Source organism: Delphinapterus leucas, chromosome 2 (genome assembly GCF_059928025.1).
Source record: "Delphinapterus leucas isolate spDelLeu-1000000601 "Yukka" chromosome 2, BTC_Dleu_Yukka2, whole genome shotgun sequence".
In the NCBI taxonomy this organism is placed as follows: domain Eukaryota; kingdom Metazoa; phylum Chordata; class Mammalia; order Artiodactyla; family Monodontidae; genus Delphinapterus; species Delphinapterus leucas.
Genome location: NC_143130.1, coordinates 90,374,872 through 90,399,081, shown reverse-complemented (window position 1 = coordinate 90,399,081; position 24,210 = coordinate 90,374,872). Strand labels below are relative to the sequence as shown.

General features: G+C 41.1%; 1 protein-coding gene and 1 long non-coding RNA gene across 5 annotated transcripts in view; one reads left to right on the top strand and one right to left on the bottom strand.

Moving 5' to 3' along the window:
• Positions 1 to 2,251, bottom strand: part of LOC149750203 (uncharacterized) — a 149,913-nt gene extending 147,662 nt beyond the window's left edge. The window contains exon 1 of one of the 3 annotated variants that reach the window (XR_016392107.1): positions 1,617 to 2,251. This is a non-coding gene — a long non-coding RNA (uncharacterized LOC149750203). The remainder of the gene's footprint in view (positions 1 to 1,616) is intronic. The other 2 variants (XR_016392108.1, XR_016392106.1) reach the window with 2 other exon arrangements.
• DUT (deoxyuridine triphosphatase) lies at positions 1,237 to 12,852 on the top strand. Of its 2 annotated transcripts, none has more exons than XM_022587172.3 (7): positions 1,237 to 1,358; positions 2,365 to 2,503; positions 4,484 to 4,575; positions 6,226 to 6,270; positions 11,523 to 11,597; positions 11,756 to 11,826; positions 12,727 to 12,852. In XM_022587172.3, the coding sequence occupies exons 1-7, from the start codon at positions 1,280 to 1,282 to the stop codon at positions 12,781 to 12,783; spliced, it is 558 nt and encodes a 185-aa protein (XP_022442880.1). In that variant the 5' UTR covers positions 1,237 to 1,279; the 3' UTR covers positions 12,784 to 12,852. The 2 variants fall into 2 exon arrangements, with proteins under 2 accessions (XP_022442880.1, XP_022442879.1); XM_022587171.3 differs by lacking the exon at positions 1,237 to 1,358 and adding an exon at positions 1,365 to 1,731.
• Positions 12,853 to 24,210: the final 11,358 nt, after the last annotated feature.

Below are 24,210 nucleotides of genomic sequence, written 5' to 3'. Positions count from 1 at the left end.
AGATTCCAATAGAAAGAGCCAAAAGAAGTTGGAAGTATTGCCCCTGAGGAGTGAGAGTTGAGGGAGGGTGTGGAGGGGTTAGGAAGGGATTGATGTTTTTCAGTGTAGACCTTGAAAAAGCATTATATGGAACAAACTTCTGATTAAAAATTAAAGGAATGGACGGAAAAATCAGAAGACTTTGAGATTATATGCAGGGTCCCAATGGAATAGCAATGAGAGCTTCTGTCAAGCTCCTCATGGAGCTTCTGTCTACTAGAGCAAATAGACAATGAACAAGAAAATAAATATATAGAAGAGATACAGACTGGAGTAACAAGTGGTGTGAATAGAAAAAAACTGATTGTGTGCTAGAAAATGGTGGTGAGGAAAACAAAGGGCAGCTACTTCAGTTGTTTGTCAGGGAAGGTCTTTCAGAGATGAGCGAGACTTGAAACACATGGAGCATAAATCAAGGAAGGATGTGTATAGACTCCCAGGCAGGAAAGGCTGGTGGGTCTAGAAACTGTTAGAATGCCACTGTGGCCAGGAGCAACAGGGGTGAGCCAGAAGGCTCTAAAGAAGGTTGAAGAGGAGGGCCCAGATCACCTTGCTATAGGTATAAATTTGGGGAGTCCTCAGAGTACAGATATTTAAAGCCATGGGTGAAGAGTGTAAATAGAGCATTCCTCGCCCAGAGGAATTCCAGCATTTAAGAGGAAGAGCCAGTAAAGGAGACCGAAAAGGTGGGGTCTGTAAGGAAAGGCACAGCCAGGAAGTCTGAAAACTTCCCCAACAATTCCCTAACATTTTTATTTGTCATTTTCCTAAAACTGCCCTATAGTTTGCATTTCTGTTGACAAAATGCATTACAATTTAGTTTTGAGATTTTAGCGTCAGTTCCAGAGGTATGTGGAGATACTCGTATCCTAGAAAAATCAATTTACAATTACCTGAAAAGTTATTTACTCATCCCCACTGTAAATTATACCAGTGTGGCCCGGAACCTTTGTTCGAATCAGTTACAGGGGTCCTCCTCTCTGCTCTTGTGGGGTCATCCGAAAGAGTGCTAGGATTTCAACCGAGATGTCCCCGTGGTTTATCAAGACTGTGTCCCCCGCCCCCTTTGAGAATAAACAACACTCCACAACACTCCAGCTTGCACTCTTCAGTGTTGGAAGGAAATCGAACTCGCTGCCTTGCCCACCGCCTAGGGCGCAGCACTGAGCGGTGACCGTCACGGGCATCGTGATGCGGTTGCGTCGCTTTTGGGGCCCCTGAGATTAGAAGCCAGCGAGTCATGGCCGCGGGCTGCACCGTCCCAGGTAAATCGACAGAGCGCTGGGCCCGGACCTCGGAAAACCAGCGCCAGATGAAAGGTGAGAGTCGACAGAGGGAGGCAGAGGCAGACGGAGGCAGCAGCGAGATTCAGGACGCCGAGTGCACAGCTTTCCGGGAGGACCCGGGCCTACGCCCGCCCGAGGACTGTTGATGCGCCGCCTCCGTGCGCCCCTCGTCAAACGGCGGCGGTTACTGCTTCCGAGGTCATTTGACTGGGACGCGTCTTTCGGTGCAGACTTGGCGCGCGCCTGCAGTAGCGGCACCAACCTGCGCCCAAACTCGGGCAAATGACTTACCTCTGCCCTCGCCCAGTGCTCGGCTACCATTTCCTTCCGTCTTTGCTCCGCTCTGTGTTTAACGGCGCGCGCCAGGCAAGACCGAGAACGGAGGCCGCAGGGCCCTCCTGGCCAGGTTCGTCCCTCGATCCCACCCCGCGGGGGGGACGTGTAGCTCCCGGCGCTCCGGCCGCTGACCAGCGCCCGCAGTCTGAGCCGAGGTTGCCGCAGCGCCAGTAATGTCGGGGCCCAGGCTGGAAGGACACGGCGTAGAGAGGCTGGGTGCAGGCCGGCTGACCCCGCGCCCGTCCCCTGGCCGCAGATGGGGCGGGCCAACAGGCAGGGCCCGAGGAAGCCCTTGGGCTTTGGGCGTTGGGGGGGAGTGGGAGGGACCGCAGCCCCAGCGGCGCGGGAGCGAGTTCATTCGCGTCCCCTCATGGGGAAGCGAAGTGGTTTTCTATTTTAGGGTGAGGGCAAGGCCAGAGAAGCTGCCACTAACTTTGGATCCATGCGTTGAGTTTGGAAAGCTTGAAAAGGCTTAGTACTTTCTGTTCCCAGATCTTTTTCGAGGAGGATTTCCAGCCCCAAATTTGAGACCCATCTCCCCTCTCAGCCAGAACCGTGGGCTCGTCCGGGGGGGGGTAGGGAGGGCGGGGCGGGGAGTTGTTGGCGGGAAGTTTAGAACTGGCGCGCTGCGCTCACCCTGCTGTCTCTTGTTCCGCCTGGTCCTTTGTGCTCACGTTCTGCCCTGCCATGCCCTGCTCTCAAGAGGCGCAAATCATCTCCCCCAGCAAACGGGCCCGGCCTGCGGAGGAGGGCGGCATGCGGCTCCGCTTTGTCCGGCTTTCGGAGCACGCCACCGCTCCGACCAAGGGGTCCGAGCGCGCCGCGGGCTATGACCTATACAGGTGAGTGGGCACTCTGTCCGCCCGCGTACCCGACGAAGGCCGGCCCGGGCGAAGAGGCTGAGAGGGCCGCCTTCTGTCCCGTCATCCTTACCTTTTGCGGAGAAGTCCCAGTTCCTGAGGTATAGCGCTCTCAGCTTAGCTTACATTCCAGCCCGCTGCTGCCAAAGCTCGAAACAGCCGCTTAAAAGTACAGAAACAAACGCTTTTTGCATTATATAGGGTTTCTGCCTTTTTTTAATGTTGAAAATTTTAGCTTTCCTCTTTAGCATAAATTAAATACGGATTTGGGCAGAGTGTGGAGTGGTAAATACCAGTGAATGTCCGCCCAGGTGTTATTTATTTTGCAACATTTATTGCGCCCTTTCTAAGTGGAAAGTAGAGATGAAGAAGGCCCACTTTGGCCTTCAGGGAGTGGCCTGAGAATGATGCTGTGCTCAGTAGAAAGAAAAGCCACGGTAGGAGCCTAGGTTCTTAGGTAATAAGGTAGCTAAGAAAGATTAATGAAAGTTGCTTCTACCTTTAAGGGTTAGTAACATTTCTCTATATGTCCATATTTAGGTTCACTCCAAGGACTGGAAATTTCCAAAAGGGTCCAAATATGAAAAGCAGGGATGTTGGTAATACTACCATCTTCTCTCTTGTACAGCACTTTTTACCTGTACTAAAAACTGCCACATGTGCTATTGTATTTAATACTCAACAACAATCCTGAAGTAGATGAGTGGTACTTTTTACAGATGTGGGAGTTTGTGAAGAGATGAATTAATTGCCCAAGGGCTTGAATGTAATAGAATTTTGGACCCTGAATTCAGTGCTTTTTTTTTTTCCACTTGACTACTGTCCCCAGTTCTTAGAACCATTAAGGTAGGTCAAAAGTGATATTGGGGAGGAGGGGGTGTTGATTACATGACTAAATCCCAAGCCTTAGGATTTATTTTAAAGCATCCCAGATAATTCTAATGTGAGAACCACTGGTCTAAGTCATACGTACCACAGAAGGGAAGAAAGGAGTATGTGATGATAGTGGGAGAAAAGAAGGAAAAAGAAAAGTGAGGTATAGACTGTTGTGGCTGAAAGCTGTAGTCCTTTATTTTCATGAATAAAAGTAGAGTGATATACATTGACTACACCATATCTGGGCGCTGTTGTGAGTCTTAGGAGAGACTTCGATTTAAGATACTTTGTAAGCATCCTCCTAACACAGGTGACTTTCTGTATACTGAAATAGACATGGAAATATCTCTTCGATAAATTAGAGTTTTAACTATTTCAAGAGAGGAAATTCCAATGAAAGAAGTAAAAATATAGCACCACTTTACCAGTCTTAATTAAGGGCTCAAAAGTAACTTCCAGTTCTGCTTATTGTAAAATCTCTTAAATTTCTATCAAGGAGAGGGCTACAGTAATAACAAAGTAGCAGTATTTGGTGGGTGGACCTTAGAGAATCAGTTCCTCAGTAGTGTCCATCTCCAGGGCCTGTTCACAGTGGTCAGCTCTCTCCCTCAGCCAGTGAAGTTCATGGCCACCGCTTGGTAAGCTTGGTAAACTACCAAGACCAGAACAGATGCAACACAGCTGAACCAACACCCCCCGCCCCACCATTTATGTTGGCCATCTATTTTCTCCTTTCCTTCTACATGTTTTCCCCAACGATTAGAGGATTGTTGTGAGAATAAAATGAGTTATACAAAGCAATTAGAACTGTGCCTGGCACACAGTAAGGGCTTAATAAATGTTAGCTATTATTTGCTATTATCTACCCTTCTTTCTTGGTTCTTTATTTTCCCCTTTTCATACCATGTTAGTGAAGCATATACCTTTTAAAGTCTGCCTTTCAGCCCCCTCCTGCTAAATAATTACCTCAATTTGCCAACAAAATTTTGTTCAGGGGAGAATACATTTACATGTCACCTCTTTCACCAAAAAATGCACAGAGAATTACTATATCTAAATACCAGTTATCTTTCATTATTTTCCTAGTGCCTATGATTACACAGTACCACCTATGGAGAAAGCCCTTGTGAAAACAGACATTCAGATAGCTCTTCCTTCTGGGTGCTATGGGAGAGTAGGTAAGTGATTTGAGACACAGGTAACTTTGTCAGGCTCTTCCTTTGTGATATGTTCTTTTATCTTAGTTTCATTTGGGGTATAAATGAGGGAAGGGATATTGCTCAGCCTGTGTCCTAAAATAAAGACATGCCACCTGTGATGGCAACTGCAGTCATTTGAAAACTTCCCTTTACGTATCTACTTTTGCCTCTATCGCTTTGCTTTTTTTTTTTTTTTTCTTTCAATTCCTTACTTAAGCTTTTAGGACACTCACATTGGCCCAGGAGGTTGTTTTCACAACTACTCACTGTGAGAAAAACTGAAAGTATAGGTGATTTTTAACTGGTGCTTTTTCCAGTCTTATACCAACTCCCCCTTCAAGGATCAGATTGCATATGAAGTCAGATTTCTTTGTGAAGGTGGTGTTTGTTTTATAAGAAAAAAGAGGCAGGTTCAGGATAATGGCACATGGCATCTTATGAGAGTAAAGTTTCTAACCCCTGAAAACATCAGGCCCCTTAGCCTTTCCCCCTTTGGGTATCCTCTCATGGGGTGTGCTAGGTAAGGGATGCGCTTCAGTGCACTAGAGGGAAATGCCTCACAGTGGGAGGAGAGAGGACAAAATGCAGGTCAAGTCGACAGGTTTGACTTTTCTGCCCCGAGTCAGTTGTCACTATAGAAAGAGTTTAAAACTTCTTTTGAAGAGCATAATTACTTGCTGACTAAGTTCAGAGTAAACATAAAGGAGCAAATGGAACTGTGATCCCTGGGGGAGTCTTGTTAGCCACGAGTCAGAGAACTGCTAATACTTCAGCCTTTAAAAGAAAAATGAGATGAGCGCTCTCTTCATCTCTTTTTGCCAGCACTGACTGCATTTTTAGTGTATTTTGGGGGGGCAGTTAGGAGATGGGGTGAAATAACAGTGAAGGCAGGAAGGTGTAGCATTTATTGACAAAGTGCCTGATACAGGTTATTCTGGAATAAAATACTAGAAGTTAGGGTAATTAATGGTAGGCCTGATGCTCAAGTCAGCAAGAATAAGGTATAAACTTAGCTTCTTACTCTGGTTCATTTGTTTCATACAAACATGTCTTTTGGCATCTGAATTATGAGTAGGAGTTCCAAGTTCTAGGCTAAGCTCTGTTACTCTGGTTGCGTTTATGCCTCTCTCTCTCTCTGCCTTCTTTCCAGTATGATGTTCCCATCCTGCATGTTCCCATGTATGTCTGTTCCCATACTGCAACATGCTCTGATTTCCTACCTTAAAATAAAAGTCCTCTTCCTCTGCCCCATGTCCCTGCCAGCTACCATCCTCCCTTTGTGACCAGACGTCTGGACAGAGTTGTCTACAGTTTTCCCCACTTGTTCACCTCCCAGTTCATTCCAGCAGTCCACAGCTTCACCACCATAGATCCTCAGTTGCCTAAAGACATGCTGGAGTGGTTTAACTTGGTTTTGAATTAAACCTTGTCAACATTTTCTAAACTGTTCTTTTCTACTTTGGTAATACAATATGATAAATACATTTTTAATTCAGAGCCATCTGCTAAGGTTAAGATTAAGATACGGATGTTATAGGAGATGAGAGTGACATGCTTAAATTGTGTCAGTTATATTCAGTATTGCCCTTCCCTCTTAAGACAGTCAATTTCTCCTTTTTTGTTTTGTAGCTCCACGTTCTGGCTTGGCTGCAAAACACTTCATAGATGTAGGAGGTAATATATTTACATTTTTATTCTGTAAATATTTGCAAGTGTTTACTTTGTCTTTGCTTAAGAGGCAGTAATCAAATGACAAATTTTATTTTTATCAAGAAAAGAAAATGATTTTTGTTGTGTCTTGCCTTTTAGAAATTTCTATCTCTGAAGTTACAACTATGATATAGTTTTAAATGCTATTTGAGAATGTCTAATTTTTTAATGACCATTATGTGAAATGCATGTTATTTTCCTAATAAGCTAGACACTATCTGACAGATAGGATTTTGCCTTGGTTTAGTGATAATCTGCATTTAGTCCAAAAATGACTCTATTCATAGAAGGAAGTTTGTTATTATAAGGAAAGGAAAAGCTTTTATATCATTATTTAAGCAACTGTAGTGAGTGCTTCTCTAACAAGACATCCTGGCCCTCGGATAAGTGGGTATGCTAAATTCTCCACCTCTTGCCGTTTTTACAAAGCTACTTTTTTTTTTTTTTTTTTTTTGCGTTACGCGGGCCTCTCACTGTTGTGGCCTCTCACTGTTGTGGCCTCTCCCCTTGCGGAGCACAGGCTCCGGACGCGCAGGCTCAGCGGCCATGGCTCACGGGCCTAGCCGCTCTGCGGCATGTGGGATCTTCCCGGACCGGGGCACGAACCCGTGTCCCCTGCATCGGCAGGTGGACTCTCAACCACTGCGCCACCAGGGAAGCCCTACAAAGCTACTTTTTAACAGACCAGGAAACTGGCTCAGAAATGAGCCCAAATTGGGACTTCCCTGGTGGCACAGTGGTTAAGAATCCGCCTGCCAATGCAGGGGATAGGGGTTCGAGCCCTGGTCCGGGAAGATGCCGCAGAGCAACTAAGCCCGTGCGCCACAACTACTGAGCCTGTACTCTAGAGACTGTGAGCCACAACTGCTGAGCCCGCATGCCACAACTACTGAAGCCCATGCGCTCTAGGGCCCATGCTCTGCAACAAGAGAAGCCACCACAATGAGAAGCCCGCACACCGCAATGAAGAGTAACCCCCACTCACTGCAGCTAGAGAAAAGCCTGCACGCACCAACGATGACCCAGCACAGCCAAAAATAAATAAATGGAAAAATTTATTTTAAAAAAATGAGCCCAAGTTGATACGTTAAAAACTGGAATCCATCCATATTATTCCAGTCCCCTTGTTCTTTCCACTGCAGTTAAATACTGTGAATCACCCTGCCCCTTCCCTCCACCAGCCGAGCCCTGCCCTGAATTAGCTCACTGTTACCTGCACTTCAGGGGTTAACATGTGGCTAAGGCCTGTCCCTGGGCTGTCTCCCTATGGCGTCACTAGATGGTGCTGTGGGGCAAATCGGGAGCCTAAAAGTAGGTCTTAGGGACTGAAGAGGAGCAGAGTTTGACTGAGACAGACAGACCTCAGGGGCTGAGGATTGCCTGGGTTCAGTTATGCTTGACTTTCAAAACTACTTTTACAAGGTCAGTATGGTCACTTAGGCCTATAACTTAAGGATGTAAAAGATTGTATATATTTTTAAATAAATTTCAAAGGGTTGTGAAAGGAACATGGGCTTTGGAATAACAACAGGATTTGGGCCCCAGCTTTGTCGCTAACAAGCTAGTTATTACTTAACTTTTCTGAGCCTCAGTTTCCTTATCTGTAACAATGAAAATTAGTGTGCTTGTCCCTGAAGGATGGGAAGATTGAATGATAATGTATCTGATATTTCCTGTCCCTTAGGGACTTATCAGACCTTTTTTTTTTAAATGGAAACTTTTTCCGACTTTGTTATTAATTTTTGCTCTGTTTAAAACAATCCTCTGAAAAAATTTCATGTAAAAGCAGTGGAAAGTTAGTTTGCCTGGTGGTTGGTGTGGTATTATTCACACAATCACATTGTGGTGTGTTCTTGGATGCATAGTATCTTAGAAATGTCTCTTAGGCACAAGTTTATCATAGTTGGCCACAGTTTTTATTTCAGAAGAGGGATGTTGTTAGAATTCCCAGGCTGTAAATAAGGGTCAAAGGGAAAAGTTGAGTATGCAGGATTCCGTTCAGAATTCACATCTGGTAGGTGGGGATAGTTTTCACTAAAGAGGGTTTCCAACAAATGACATGCCAAAATCTTGACACAGTAAAACTTTTGCCTGAAGTCAGTTAATCACTCTGCCAGTTCCAATGCATGATTTTTCCAGTGATAACTTCAAAATACTTTCTGCTTTCTCATGAAGAGAAATATCCCTGATGTTTATGTCCCTTATGTAGAAAAGGAATAAGTCTTGTGTTTTTCTTGAAGGTCAGTTTGCCTTTGAGTAATAAGTAATAAATGAACTTAGAACTATTAGATTTTTTTTTTATACTATTGGCATTCATACTTAAAAAAAAAGAAGGGCCTTTTTTTGGTTATACATTTTAATTGACTTCAAATTACTTCATTTCTTTTAGTTAAGGACTTTTCAAACTTCTGTGTGCCAAGCATAAAATCTAGGTAGATAATCTGGCTTTGCAGAATTCAAGACACCCAAACATATAAGTGTGATAGGACTACTTTACAGATACACAGCAAAGGCCTTTACAAAAAGGAGTGTTTTTGTATTGTAGAAGATACCATAAAGTAAACAAATAAATACTTGCAAGTCATATGAGAAAGAGTTAAATACCCAAACAGATAAGAAAAAAACAAAACTGATCATAAAATGTACAAGAGGATGAGCAAATGTGCGATGCACGTAAGGAGGAAAAAAGCCGAGCCTCACTAGTCATCAGGGAAATGTAATAAAGCCACGAGATACCAGTTTTTACTCACCACGTTGGCCAGAATTTAAAAGATTGCTACTATCTGGTACTGTCAGGGAGTTTGGAAATGGGCATTCTTAAATGTCACTGATAGAAATTTGAATTGCTATACCTTTTTTGCAAAGTTATCTAGCGATATCCATTAAAATTTTAAATATACACACCCTTCAGCCCAGGAAAGTGCTTTTTTGAAACTATTTGATGAGAATAAAAAACACTAATACTCAAGAACGTATGTAAAGAACTGCCTTGATTATTATGGGGAAAATGTGAAAACGACCTGAATATCTGATGTTACGTAAGAGAATAGTTACATAGAAATAATGGTGCTGTATTTCCATATCTTGGATCTAAAACAATGACTTTTAGATATATTACTCCCCAAGGATATCAATAATATTTTAGGTGAAAGAAAATGTGTAAAATGTATTATTGTAACTTTGACTACCTGAGGGAGGGTTGGGGAACATTATTGGCCTTTACTTCATATGTATTTGTACTATTTGGGTAATGAAACAAGAGTTCAGAAGTCAGCCCACACTGCCTTCATCTAATGCATTCTAGGTGAATGAGTGCTAGCCTGTACTTCAGCACTCCCACATGGAGATGCCAAGGCCTCGTGTGGTCATTTGTTCCGGCATGGGAGGCATGGAATGACTTGCTACTGAGGGGTTCCTTCATTAACTCTGATCTAAACTGTTCCTGCAGCTGAAACTTTCTACATCTAGATAATATAGAAAACAGCTGGTCTCATTTTTATATCCATTCTTTCAATAAATATCAAGGACTAATTTAATGATCAACTGGCAGTGGGGAAAGATGCCAGACTTCAGTATTTTTTGAATTGGTCAAAGTTTTATTGCTGTGGAACCAGAAAAGAATACTGTTTCCTTCAGTCTAGACATGATATGAACCACTTTCAGCCACTTTTATACTCACCCTTCTCACTGTTAAAAATATGTTTATCTTTAATTTAAACTCTTAAAAGTGTTGTATCAGGAACCTTTTAAGAAGTGCTTAAGTTCAGTTTCACTTACCCCTAGTAATTCATGCATAAACCACAGGGGTTCATTTAAACTACTCTAATCCACTGGAAAAATCTAAAATGTTGGTTTTCTGAATATTTTTCCCCATGGTGGAACTTTTTAAAATTTTGCTTTTTTTTCCCCCTACATGAGAAAATTGAAAGGGGATGCTTACCCTTGTTCTAAAAAAGAAAAAAAAATTTTTTTCAGTTGACCTTCAAATAATTACGAGTCTGACCAACCAGCATTAGTACCCATTGAGCTAAATTCCTGATTCTTTTTATTTTCTTTTTTCTTCTTTGATAAGAGTTTTGTTTTGTTTTGTTTCTTAAAGAAGTGAGGTGTTAATGAGAAGCTGTAAGATGTGACATGGAGCTACGTTTAATTAGATTCACATGAATCCTATCCAGCATTTTACAAACTGGGGGGAAAGAATTATCATGTATAAAAGGAGACAGGCACTGAGGGGGATGAAGCGGGTAGGAGAGTGACTGCTAACAGACAGGGGGTTTCTTTTTGCGGTAATAAAAATGTTCTAAAATTGATTGTGGTCGTGTTTGCACAACTTTGAATACGCTAAGAACCATTGAATTGTGAATTATTTCTCAATATTAAAAAAGGAAATGAGAAGGCCTGGTGCACCTATATTGTCTGTGCTTGTGTTTATGGAAATGTTTTGGATTCTTGGCCCAAAGATAAATGCTAGCAAGTCTGGTAAATGTACTTCTCTGGCTCAAGTTTCTCTCCTGCAAAGATTTGCTGCCTTTGTGTTTATAATCTCAAACAGGTACTAATTACACACGGTTCTGTGTAAAAGTGTACTCATTATTAAGCTTATGTGCTAATGTCTTCTGAGAGATGATGCTCTGAGAAAGGCTGGTAGCTTAAATTAAAAGAAGAAGAATGTGAACTGAACGATTCAGCTCCATTTTCATTATAAAAATGGAATGTTCTAATATTTGCTAGACTGCTGCTTAACATTGACTTATTCTACTGCAGATCTTTAGGCTTTTTGACATTTTTATTTATGACTCAATCATATTTCAATCTGGATGTTAGTGGGAAGCTGCTACCAGGAGAAGTCTTTAAAACCCAAATCATAATTTTCTCTTAGTCTTTTGGGCAGGTGTGCCACAGATAGACAGTAGGATTGGAGAGAGCAATTCAGGATGACTTGTTTGAGATGCTAAGTGCCTACTCCCAATTTAGAGTAGTTAGTGGTCACCATTTGTAAGGATGATAGGTTGGAAAATTAGGACCCCTTTCTTAATTCTTCTTTGCATTTTAGTAATTTCTTAGTTTTGAGGCTTTACATAGTACCAGAGCAAGATTCACATATTCGTTGTAAGGATAAAACTCTCAGAGCTACTTAGGAATGATTCTGAGGTAATCATATACCCTTAATCTTTTGGTACCATAAACCAAGCTAATATTTTTTTTCTTTTTTCCAGCTGGTGTCATAGATGAAGATTATAGAGGAAATGTTGGTGTTGTACTGTTTAATTTTGGCAAAGAAAAGTTCGAAGGTATGTCAAATATGTGCAGTCACATAAGTGCAGTGAGTTTTCCAAGTTATGTATGTCTAAGTAACACATACTCCTCTAAATCTCATTGTACTGTACAAGGCAGGATACAGAGAATGCATCAATATCAGTAATAAATTGTTTTGTTTTTTCCTTTGAAGTCAAAAAGGGTGATCGAATTGCACAGCTCATTTGTGAACGGATATTTTACCCAGAAATAGAGGAAGTTCAAGTAAGTATCCTAAAAGCTGAATAGGGAATACATGATGTAACACCTTCAGTGAAGGAAAAATAAAAGTTTGTAACTAAATACAGATCTTCCTCGACTTAACAATGGGACTACATCCCAATAAATCCATCATAAGTTGAAAATATCTTAAGTTGAAAATGCACTTAATACGTCTAACCTACCGAACATCATAGCTTAGCCTAGCCTAACTTAAACATGCTCAGAATTGTTACATTAACCTACAGTTGGACAAAAGCATCTAACACAAAGCGTGTTTTATAAGGAAATGTTGAATATCTCATGTAATTTATTGACTACCATGCTGAAAGTGAAAAATAGCATGGTTGTATGAGTACAGAACAGTTGTGTTATCAGTGGTTCACCCTTGTGATGGCGTGGCTGACTGGTGGCTGCAGCTTGCTGCCATTGCCCAGCATCACGAGAATATCACACTGTATATCACTAGTCCATGAAAAGGTCAGAATTCAATATTTGGGACACAGTTTTTACCGAATGCAAATCACTTTAGCACCATCATAAAGTCAAAAAATCATAAGTCAAACCATCCTAAGTTGGGGACCATCTGAGGTAGAATATGTGACTAGTCCTATTTTAGGCAAAATTTAAATCTTAGAACTTCTTGAAATTGTTTTCCATAGCTATTATACAGCATTACTTTGGATAATAAACCACTTAAATAGTCTGAAATTCTACTGTTCCCTTAGCTTTTTTGGAACTTATTCAATATTTTAATTTATGAAACTTTAAAAATTTAATTTTCTGTAATCTCCTTTCTGAAACAATGCTATAGCAAGAATAAAAGTCTTACAAATTTGGAGCTGGAGAGAACTGAAAGAGCATCTGAAATTAACTACATGGCTTACTACCTTTATGTCTTTTCAGGTTTTAGATGACACTGAAAGGGGTTCAGGAGGTTTTGGTTCCACTGGAAATAATTAAAATTTATGACAAGAACAGAAAATGAGAAAATATACTTTTTCCTTGAAAATAAAGGCTTTGCTTAAAGTGTTTTGGTGTTTTGCACTTCTGTAAACAGTTTTAGCTTCTAAAAATACTTGGGTTCTCTGGGTTCTCTTATGATCAAGGAAAGGATACCTCTGTTGGGATCACATAGAAACTTACTTTCTTGTGTTTTTCTGCATTTAACTGTTATATAAATCTGTGTGGTGACCTCACACAGTTTCTTTTAAATTAAATGCACATCAATTACCCCAAAACCTGTATTATTTAATTTGCTATATATTACCCCTTCAGTAACTTATTTTTTAATTGCTTATAAAGCAATTAAAGCAATGCCTTTCATTCAATAAATTTGAATTCTTTCACAGATACAAATTACTGTATAAACTAAATTGAAGGACAATATAAAGAAGTTAAAATTATTCCTAATTCGTCCCTTCTCTTCAGTGATCTAAAAAATGTCTTTTTAAACTTAAGATTCTTTGTGAGGGTGGCAAGAAGAGAATCCTCAGTTTATTTTTTTTATTTTTAGGTTTATCCTTTTTTTTTAACCTCCCTTTTTTGTAGACCCCAGGTTAACTTGGTAGAGGTGTGTTTGTGAAAGGAAATGTAACTTGGGAATTTCCAGTTGGTTTGTTCTTCTGAATTTCATTCTGTCAAGTAAACTGTAGTTATGTGACCTTCCCTCACTGAAGTAGCAGTAATAGGCTGCATCCAAGAAAATATACAATTTAATAGGGATAAATAGATGTAAAGAGGTATGCTTAGGCCACTGGGTTTGTCCAAACCAAGTACCTTTGAGTAAGTCTCGGCAGCATGAATTAGCTTGATTAACATCTATTGCAGCCTTCTTGGTGTGCTTTCCTTTTCTGCATTTCCCAAACCCCTTTACACCAGGACTTTTTCAATCAGATGCACTAGTGTGAGACTCAAAAGGCATCATTTTGCAGGTGTGGGTCATACAGATGGAATGCTTCTGGAGCTGGCAGCTCTCTTGGCCACCCAGTTCCTGGAAACACAGGTTAGAGTTTTTTTCTCTGTCCTTCTAGTGATTCTCTAGGCCATTTAATACCCTGCAGTGTAGTGTTTTCCATTACTTTGGAAATGTAACTATGGGTCACGATTCATTAGTGAGTCATGAAATCAACTCAGTGGGTCATAACTAGCATTAAAAAAAAAAATAGAAAAACAGCAGAGGACAACATGTCAGATGGGTAAATATTGTGAAGATTATTTGAATTATATATTTATGTGTGCATGTGTGTACTGGGTCATGGTATAAATTATTTCTGAAGTCAGTAAAATTTAAATAAATTCTTTTCTGCTAAACTAACCAGTCAGGTTCTCTGAACCCTGACCAATACGGAGTAACAGTTGAGTAAGAACAAAGAGCATGATGTGACTACCAAGAGATATGGTCTTAGCTTACACTGTTAACATTAAGTCCACCATATTAAGCACTTACAAACTGCTCATTTCTTTCTCATAACATGCCTGTGGGAGAACAGATGAAACAAAAATAGATAACAAAATTCGGCTCAGACATTTCAGCTAATGATGACCACTATTAAAATTCAGGTCCTGTGGCTTCAAAGCTCATGTTCTTTGCAGTATCTTCAGTCTTTCAAGTGGTAAAGAGAATATAGAATGGAAGAGATGGTTGATGAAAATCTTCCTCTAGTTTGTTCATACCTGGAATATGTTTCCATCTTGGTACCATATTTAAAGGAAGATGCTCAGATCTGAAGCTACTCTAAAGTTAGAGACCAGAATGATATCCATGGGGGATAGATGAGAGACCTGGTATGGAGGTTTTTTTGTCTTAAGTTTTGGTTTTTGTCTGGAGAAGTGTATTTGTTGGGATGGGAGGAATGGGGTGGGGGGTGGCCGAAGGTCCCAGGGATATAATAGATGTTCTTATAGTCTAAAGACTCAGGGAATTAGGCTTGTCATATGTGACCTGAGGGACTGAAGCTAGGATCAGTGAATTTAATCTATAGAAGAGAGTGGCTGTGAGATAATAGAAAATAGATATTGGTCTCTGACCCCCTGGTGATAAGAACACTGGGAACATCTCTTGTTCTGTATTGGTCTTTGACCTGTGTTCCTGACACGGAGCTCCTGAAACCCTTGTAATTTTGTGGGTGGTAGTAGTGTCTTGTTCTAATGGGGTGACTCTGGGTGGGCTCCTGGATGGCTCCTGAATGAGGGCTGGTCACTGGAAAGATGGACTGAGACATGATCAGAAGCTTAGAATTTTCAGTGCCCCCCCCCGTTCCCCCCTCCCTTCTCGTGAAGGGAGAAGGGCTGAAATTGGAAGTAATCATGGATCGTTCCTATGTGATGAAGCCTCCATAAAATCCCAAAAAGAACAGGGCTCAGAGAGCTCACAGGTTGGGCTGGGAGAGTGATGCGCCTGGACAGGTTATGGAAGCTCCGTGCCCTTTCCCACGTATCTTGCCCTCTGCACCTCTCCCATCTGTATTTTCACCTGTATCTTTTATCATGTCCTTTTATAATAAACTAGTAAACATAAGTGTTTTCCTGAGTTCTGTGAACTGCTCTAGGAAATTAATCAACCCCAAGGAGAGGAGGTCTTTGGAACTTCTATAGCTGGTCAGAAGCACAGGTGAAAACCTGAGCTTGCAGCTGGTGTCTGAAGTGGTGGTGGGAGGGATGGCTGGGGGAGAGTGGTCAGTCTTATGGGACTGAGCCCTTAACCTGCAGTATCTGAGGCTATCTCCAAGTACACAGTGTCAGAATTGAGAAATTGTAGAACATGCAGCTGGTGTCACAGAATTGCTTGTTGTGGGAAAAAGCTTGCACACGTTTGGTGCCCAGAAGTGAAGTGTTTTCTGTGAGTAGTAAAGGAGACTCACAGGGAGGGAAGACATGTTAGGAAAGAACTAAGTTTTTCCCTACACAGGAAGGAAAAAAGCTGTTTTTCCTTAACAGTGGCATAGGGCAGACTCATGGAACTTGCCTAAAACAGTGAAAAAAGCAAAGAAAGTGCAAATGCCATATGGAAAAAGCAAGAAAAGGAAATGCCATGTGAAAGAGTACAATACAATCTGTTGGGTTGGGGTTATTGGAGACATTTTCTCTTATGTATGTGAAGTTCAAATATTTTATAATATTTTTACTCTGTTTTATTATGAAATACAACATTTAGAAAAGACTATGAAACAAAAGTGGATGGAATAGTGAATAACTGCAGAATAGGAACACCTAAATAGTGGTCTGGACCAGTTTTCTAGGAAGTGAAACCCTATGTTAATAAGGCTTGGTTCCTGAGCTCATTTCATCTTTGCCTTATTTCAATCAGCTAGATTCAGTTGGTAGCAAAGGAAAACCAGGAAGCAGCACTTTATTAGGGCAAGTCTTCCTTTCTGCTACAAAGGAAACCAGTTTTTTACTGATGACCAAAGAGAAGCATCATTTTCACATGTAGGGCTGCACTTTGATTATCAATTAACTACAAATTGCATAGCAATTACCATTCAGTTTCTTTCCAGGCAGTTTTCCTCTCCCTTGACAGTTCTACCTCACTAATGATGCCCACTATCCACTCCTGTCCTTGGTGCTGTATACATCAGAAGAGAAATAATCAGGGAGACTCCTACAAACTAATCTGATGCTCCTTCAGTTAATTTCCTTTGGTGGCTATCTGTAGAGGGAGCTACATACTAGTATTTAAACAGGGAGCCTAAATGAATGGGGGGATGGAGGTGGGGGAAGGCCCAAGATTTGGATTTCAAAGCACCTTCCCTACACAGTACAGTAAGTCCCCTACATATGAACCTTCAAGTTGCGAGCTTTCAAAGATGCAAACATGCGTTTGTATGTCCAGTCACGTAAGTTAGTTCATGTGTCTGGCGTACGTTGTCACGTATGTGCATCCGCTACAAGTGGTTTGCTTGTGTACTTTACTGTATAGAGTACAGTAGTACAGTATCTTTATTTCAAGCCCAGGATGTCTGGAAACAAGCATAAAAGCAGCGGTGATGTAGCTGGTACTGCTAAGAAGTGCCAGGTATTGGAGGCCCAGAGAAAGCATGAAGAGAGACAAGAGGAAGAAGTAACTGTAGAACTGAAGAGATTCATGACGCAGGAAATGGCAGGGGATTTTCTTTATTTGAGGAGTCACTGTTAGTTTTTGAGACACAGGACCTGAACACAGAATGGTACACAAAGGTTGCAGCAGCCGTTCAGAATGCCATCCAGTGCTGCCGTGTCATCTATGACGAGAAAAAAAAAGCTGCTACCCAGACATCACTGGATCGTTTTTTAAAGAGGGTAGATAGAATTGAATCCAGCAAGGAACCAGAACCTGTGCCATCAACGTCAGGCATGAGTGAAATTGCATCTTGCCCTCCGTCTCCTATTGCTGACGATCCTTCTGCTCTACCATCTTCCACCTCCTCTCCCTCCTCCAATCAGTAACTCCTCTTGCCTGTTCACTCGATGCCAGCCCCTGTATGCCAGGTGTTGTGCTATACTACTGTATTTTTCAAGGTACTGTACTGTAAGATTAAAAATGTTTTATTTTTTGTGTTTGTTTTTTATGTATTATTTGTGTGAAAAGTATTATAAACCTATTACAATCCTGTGCTATATAGCTGATTGTTAGTTAGTTGGGTATCTAGGCTAACTTTGTTGGACATAGGAACAAATTGGACTTACAAACGCGCTCTCAGAACAGAACTCATGCATATGTAGGGAACGTACTGTATTTCTTGCCACATGACCATCTCCATCCCACCTGGCAGGAGATGTCAAATGATTACTTCCTCAAATTCATTTTCCATCTTATCAGTGAAAGAATGGTAGAAGACTAGAGGGCTGAGATATGTAGGTACTTGGAGTTTTGTGTTTGGGGTTAATGGACCTTGGACATATTAACATAATTACATGAGTACTGAGTCCAAGTTGTCATATAGACCATTCTCAGCAGGGCTCCTACCTACCCCGATCCTCTTGCTCTGAACATCCCCAAATCACACTTGATGCAACTTCTCATTTGCTCTTCTTTCCCCACTTCAACTCCAGCAGTGGTCCTTGTTAGGAAAGCACCAACACACACACACCCCGACCCCACCCCTCACAACTTTCTTTTCCTACTGCTAACCTCTACTGCATATACCCTTAAGGTAATGGTGATAGATTGACAGTTACAGGAATTGACGATTACAGAGGACAGAAATCATCTGGGCCAAAATTCAACGATAATTTTTGTAGTAATATTTATAGATTCAGAGAGCATCCCTGGATGTAGAGAAAGCTTTACATGCAAAATCCATGCTAAGAGGCATGTAATCACTCAAGTAAAGGTAATACTGTGATCTTTGATTAGGCATTTGGAGCCATTTTATCTTCTGTTCATTAGTGTAAAATATACTATTTTTGTAACTGACTGGATCCTTTTAGCTGAGAAATACCCTCTAGTATTGTATCATCATCCTGAGAAGAGAGGTGAGGTGGGGAGGAACAATTTCTCAAAAGTGAAAGTAAAATGCCTTTTGCTGAAAAGACATCTCCATTTGGATGGATTGTGTACACAGCGTTTTGACATTGCTCTTTTTTAAAAAAATTTATTTATGTTTGGCTGTGTTGGGTCTTCATTGCTGCACACAGGGTTTCCCTAGTTGCGGTGAGCAAGGGCTACTCTTTGTTGCGATGCATGGGCTTCTCATTGCGGTGGCTTCACTTTTTGTGGAGCACTGGCTCTAAGCACGTGGGCTTCAGTAGTTGCAGCACACGAGATCGTAGTTGTGGCTCACAGGCTCTAGAGCACAGGCTCAGTAGTTGGAGCGCACAGGGCTTAGTTGCTCCGTGGCATGTGGGATCTTCCAGACCAGGGAGGAAACCCGTGTCCCCTGCATCTGCAGGAGGATTCTCAACTACTGCGCCACCAGGGAAGCCCTGGCATTGCTCTTTTACTTACTGAAAAGAGAATGAGAAAAGGGAAAAATATAAATGAAACTGAAATTTTCACTGAGAGAATCTTCTCAAGAAGTATATGAAGAAAAATATATTAAAAATGGTTGGACCGTCAAGATGGCGGAAGAGTAAGACGTGGAGATCACCTTCCTCCCCACAAATACATCAAAAATACATATACATGTGGAACAACTACAGAACACCTACTGAACGCTGGCAGAAGACCTGACTTCCCAGAAGGCAAGAAACTCCCCACATACCTGGGTAAGGCAAAAGAAAAAAAAAGACAAAATAATAGGGACAAGACCTGCACCTCTGGGAGGGAGCTGTGAAGGAGGAAAAGTTTCCACATACTAGGAAGCCCCTTCACTGGAGGAGACAGTGGTAGCCGGGGGGAAGCTTCAGAGCCATGGAGGAGAGCATGGCAACAGGGGTGCACAGGGCAAGGTGGAGAGACTCACACACAGAGGATCGGTGCCAACCAGCACTCACCAGCCTGAGAGGCTCATCTGCTCACCTGCCGGGGCGGGCGGAGGCTTGAGCTTCGGTGGGATCTCAGGGAGAGGACTGGGGTTGGGTGCGTGAACACAGCCTGAAGGGGGCTAGTGCGACACAGCTAGTCAGGAGGGAATCCGGGAAAAAGTCTGGAACTGCCTAAGAGGCAAGAGACCACTGTTTCGGGGTGCGTGAGGAGAGGGAATTCAGAGCACTGCCTAAACGAGCTCCAGAGATAAGTGCGAGCCATGGCTATCAGTGTGGACACCAGAGACGGGCATGAAACGTTAAGGCTGCTGCTGCAGCCACCAAGAAGCCTGTGTGCAAGCACAGGTCACTGTCCACACCTCCCGCCCCAGAAGCCTGTGCAGCCTGCCACAGCCAGGGTCCCGTGATGCAGGGACAACTTCCCCGGGAGAACACACGGCACACCTCAGGCTGTTGCAATGTCACGCCGGCCTCTGCCGCCGCAGGCTCGCCGTGCATTCCATGCCCCTCCCTCCCCCCGGCCTGAGTGAGCCAGAGCCCCCTAATCAGCTGTTACTTTAACCCCGTCCTGTCTGAGCGAAGAACAGACGCCCTCAGGTGACCTACACGCAGCGGCGGGGCCAAATCCAAAGCTGAACCCCGGGAGCTGTGCAAACAAAGAAGAGAAAGGGAAATCTCTCCCAGCAGCCTCAGGAGCAGCAGATTAAATCTCCACAATCAACCTGATGTACCCTGCATCTGTGGAATACATGAGTAGACAATGAACCATCCCAAAATTGAGGCGGTGGACTTGGGAGCAATGATATATATATTTTTTCTCCATTTTCCCTTTTTGTGAGTGTGTATTTTGTGAGTATTTTTACAACACCATAAATGAAATTGAAAATTCTCTACAAGGAATCAATAGCACAATGACTGAGGCAGAAGAACGGAAAAGTAACCTGGAAGATAAAATACTGGAAATAACCATTGCAGAGCAGAATGAGGAAAAAGAATGGAAGAATTGAGGACAGTCTCAGAGACCTCTGGAGAACATTAAACACACCAACATTCGAAGTATAGGGGTCCCAGAAGAAGAAAAAAGGAAAGGGGCTGAGAAAATATTTGAAGAGATTATAGTTGAAAACTTCCCTAATGTGGGAAAGGAAATGGTTAATCAAGTCCAGGAAGCGCAGAAAGTCCCATACAGGATAATTCCAAAGAGAAACACACGAAGACACATATTAACCAAACTATCAAAAATTAAATACAAAGAAAAAATATTAAAAGCAGAAAGGGAAAAACAACAAATAACATACAAGGGAATCCCCATAAGGTTAACAGCTGATCTTTCAGCAGACATTCTGCAAGCCAGAAAGGAGTGGCAGGACATATTTAAAGTGATGAAAGGGAAAAACCTACAACCAAGATTACTCTACCCATCAAGGATCTCATGCAGATTCGATGGAGAAATTAAAACATTTACAGACAAGCAAAAGCTAAGAGAATTCAGCACCACCAAACCAGCTTTAAAACAAATGCTAAAGGAACTTCTCTAGGCAGGAAACATAAGAGAAGGAAAAGACCTACAATAACAAACCCAAAACAATTTTAAAAATGGTAATAGGAACATACATATCGACAACTACCTTAAGTGTAGACGGCTTAAATGCTCCCACCAAAATACAGACTGGCTGAATGGATACAAAAACAAGACCCATATATATGCTGTCTACAAGAGACTCACTTCAGACCTAGGGACACATACAGACTGAAAGTGAGGGGATGGAAAAAGATATTTCATGCAAATAGAAATCAAAACAAAGCTGGAGTAGCAATTCTCATATCAGACAAAATAGACTTTAAAATAAAGACTATTACAAGAGACAAAGAAGGACACTACATAATGATCAAGGGATCAATCCAAGAAGATATAACAATTGTAAATAAGTATGCACCCAACATAGGAGCACCTCAATACATACAGCAAATGCTAACAGCCATAAAAGTGGAAATCAACAGTAACACGACCATAGTAGGGGACTTTAACACCCTACTTTCACCAATGGACAGATCATCCAAAATGAAAATAAATAAGGAAACACAAGCTTTAAATGATACATTAAACAAGATGGACTTAATTGATATTTATAGGACATTCCATCCAAAAACAACAGAATACACTTTCTTCTCAAGTGCTCATGGAACATTCTCCAGGATAGATCATATCTAGGGTCACAAATCAAGCACTGGTAAATTTAAGAAAATTGAAATCGTATCAAGTATCTTTTCCAACCACAATGCTATGAGACAAGATATCAATTATAGGAAAAAAATCTGTAAAAAATACAAATACATGGAGGCTAAACAATACACTACTTAATAACCAAGAGATCGCTGAAGAAATCAGAGAGGAAATCAAAAAATACCTAGAAACAAATGACAAAAAAAACCACGATGACCCAAAACGGATGGGATGCAGCAAAAGCACTTCTAAGAGGGAAGTTTACAGCAATAAAATCCTACCTCAAGAAACAAGAAACATCTCAAGTAAACAACCTAACCTTACACCTATAGCAATTAGAAAAAGGAGAACAAAAGAAACCCCAAAGTTAGCAGAGGGAAAGAAATCATAAAGATCATATCAGAAATAAATGAAAAAGAAATGAAGGAAACGTTAGCAAAGATCAAGATAACCAAAAGCTAGTTCTTTGAGAAGGTAAAATTGATAAACCATTAGCCAGACTCCTCAAGAAAAAAAGTGAGAAGACTCAAATCAATAGAATTAGAAATGAAAAAGAAGTAACAACTGACACTGCAGAAATACAAAGGATCATGAGAGATTACTACAAACAACAATATGCCAATGAAATGGACAACCTGGAAGAAATGGACAAATTCTTAGAAAAGCACAACCTTCCAAGACTGAACCAGGAAGAAATAAAAAATATAAACAGACCAATCACAAGCACTGAAATTGAAACTGTGATTAAAAATCTTCCAACAACAAAAGCCCAGGACCAGATGGCTTCACAGGTGAATTCTATCAAGCGTTCAGAGAAGAGCTAACACCTATCCTCCTTAAAATCCTTCAAAATATAGCAGAGGGAGGAACACTCGGAAACTCATTCTATGACGCCACCATCACCCTGATACCAAAACCAGACAAAGATGTCACAAAGAAAGAAAACTACAGGCCAATATCACTGATGAACATAGATGCAAAAATCCTCAACAAAATAGTAGCAAACAGAATCCAACAGCACATTAAAAGGATCATACACCATGATCAAGTGGGGTTTATCCCAGGAATGCAAGGATTCTTCAATATACGGAAATCAACCAATGTGATACGCCATATTAACAAATTGAAGGATAAAAACCATATGATCATCTCAATAGATGCGGAAAAGCTTTCAACAAAATTCAACACCCATTTATGATAAAAACCCTACAGAGAATAGGCATAGAGGGAACTTACCTCAACATAATAAAGGGCATATATGACAAACCCAGAGCCAACATCGTTCTCAATGGTGAAAAACTGAAACCATTTCCTCTAAGATCAGGAACAAGACAAGGTTGTCCACTCTCACCACTGTTATTCAACATAGTTTTCGAAGTTTTAGCCACAGCAAGCAGAGAAGAAATAGAAATAAAAGGAATCCAAATCTGAAAAGAAGAAATAAAGCTGTCACTGTTTGCAGATGACATGATACTATACATAGAGAATCCTAAAGATGCTACCAGAAAACTACTAGAGCTTATCAATGAATTTGGTAAAGTAGCAGGATACAAAATTAATGCACAGAAATCTCCGGCATTCCTATACACTAATGATGAAAAATCTGAAAGAGAAATTTAGGAAACACTCCCATTTACCACTGCAACAAAAAGAATAAAATACCTAGGAATAAACCTACCTAAGGAGACAAAAGACCTGTATGCAGAAAACTATAAGACACTGATGAAAGAAATTAAAGATGATACCAACAGATGGAGAGATATACCATGGTCTTGGGTTGGAAGAATCAACATTGTGAAAATTATACTACCCAAAGCAATCTACAGATTCAATGCAATCCCTATCAAACTACCATTTGCATTTTTTACAGAACTGGAACAAAAAACTTCACAATTTGTATGGAAACACAAAACACCCCGAATAGCCAAAGCAATCTTGAGAAAGAAAAATGGAGCTGGATGAATTTGGCTCCCGGATTTCAGACTATACTACAAAGCTACAGTCATCAAGGCAGTATGGTACTGGCACAAAAACAGAAATATAGTTTAATGGAACAGGATAGAAAGGCCAGAGAGAAACCCATGCACTTATGGTCACCTTATCGTTGATAAAGGAGGCAAGAATATACAATGGAGAAAAGACAGCCTCTTCAATAAGTGGTGCTGGGAAAAGTAGACAGCTACATGGAAAACAATGAAATTAGAACACTCCCTAACACCATACACAAAAATAAACTCCAGATGGATTAAAGACCTAAATGTAAGGTCAGACACTATTAAACTCTTAGGAAGAGGAAAACATAGGCAGAACACTCTATGACATACATCACAGCAAGATCCTTTTTGACCCACCTCCCAGAGAAATGGAAATAAAAACAAAAATAAACAAATGGGACCTAATGAAACTTAAAAGCTTTTGCGCAGCAAAGGAAACCATAATCAAGATAAAAAGACAACCCTCAGAATGGGAGAAATTATTAGCAAACGAAGCCACTGACAAAGGATTAATCTCCAAAATTTACAAGCAGCTCATACACCTCAATATCAGAAAAACAAACAACCCAATCCAAAAATGGGCAGAAGACTAAATAGACATTTCACCAAAGCAGATATACAGACTGCCAACAAACACATGAAAGGATGCTCAACATTACTAATCATTAGAGAAATGCAAATCAAAACTACAATGAGGTATCACCTCACACTGGTCAGAATGGCCATCATCAAAATATCTACAAACAATAAATGCTGGAGAGGGTG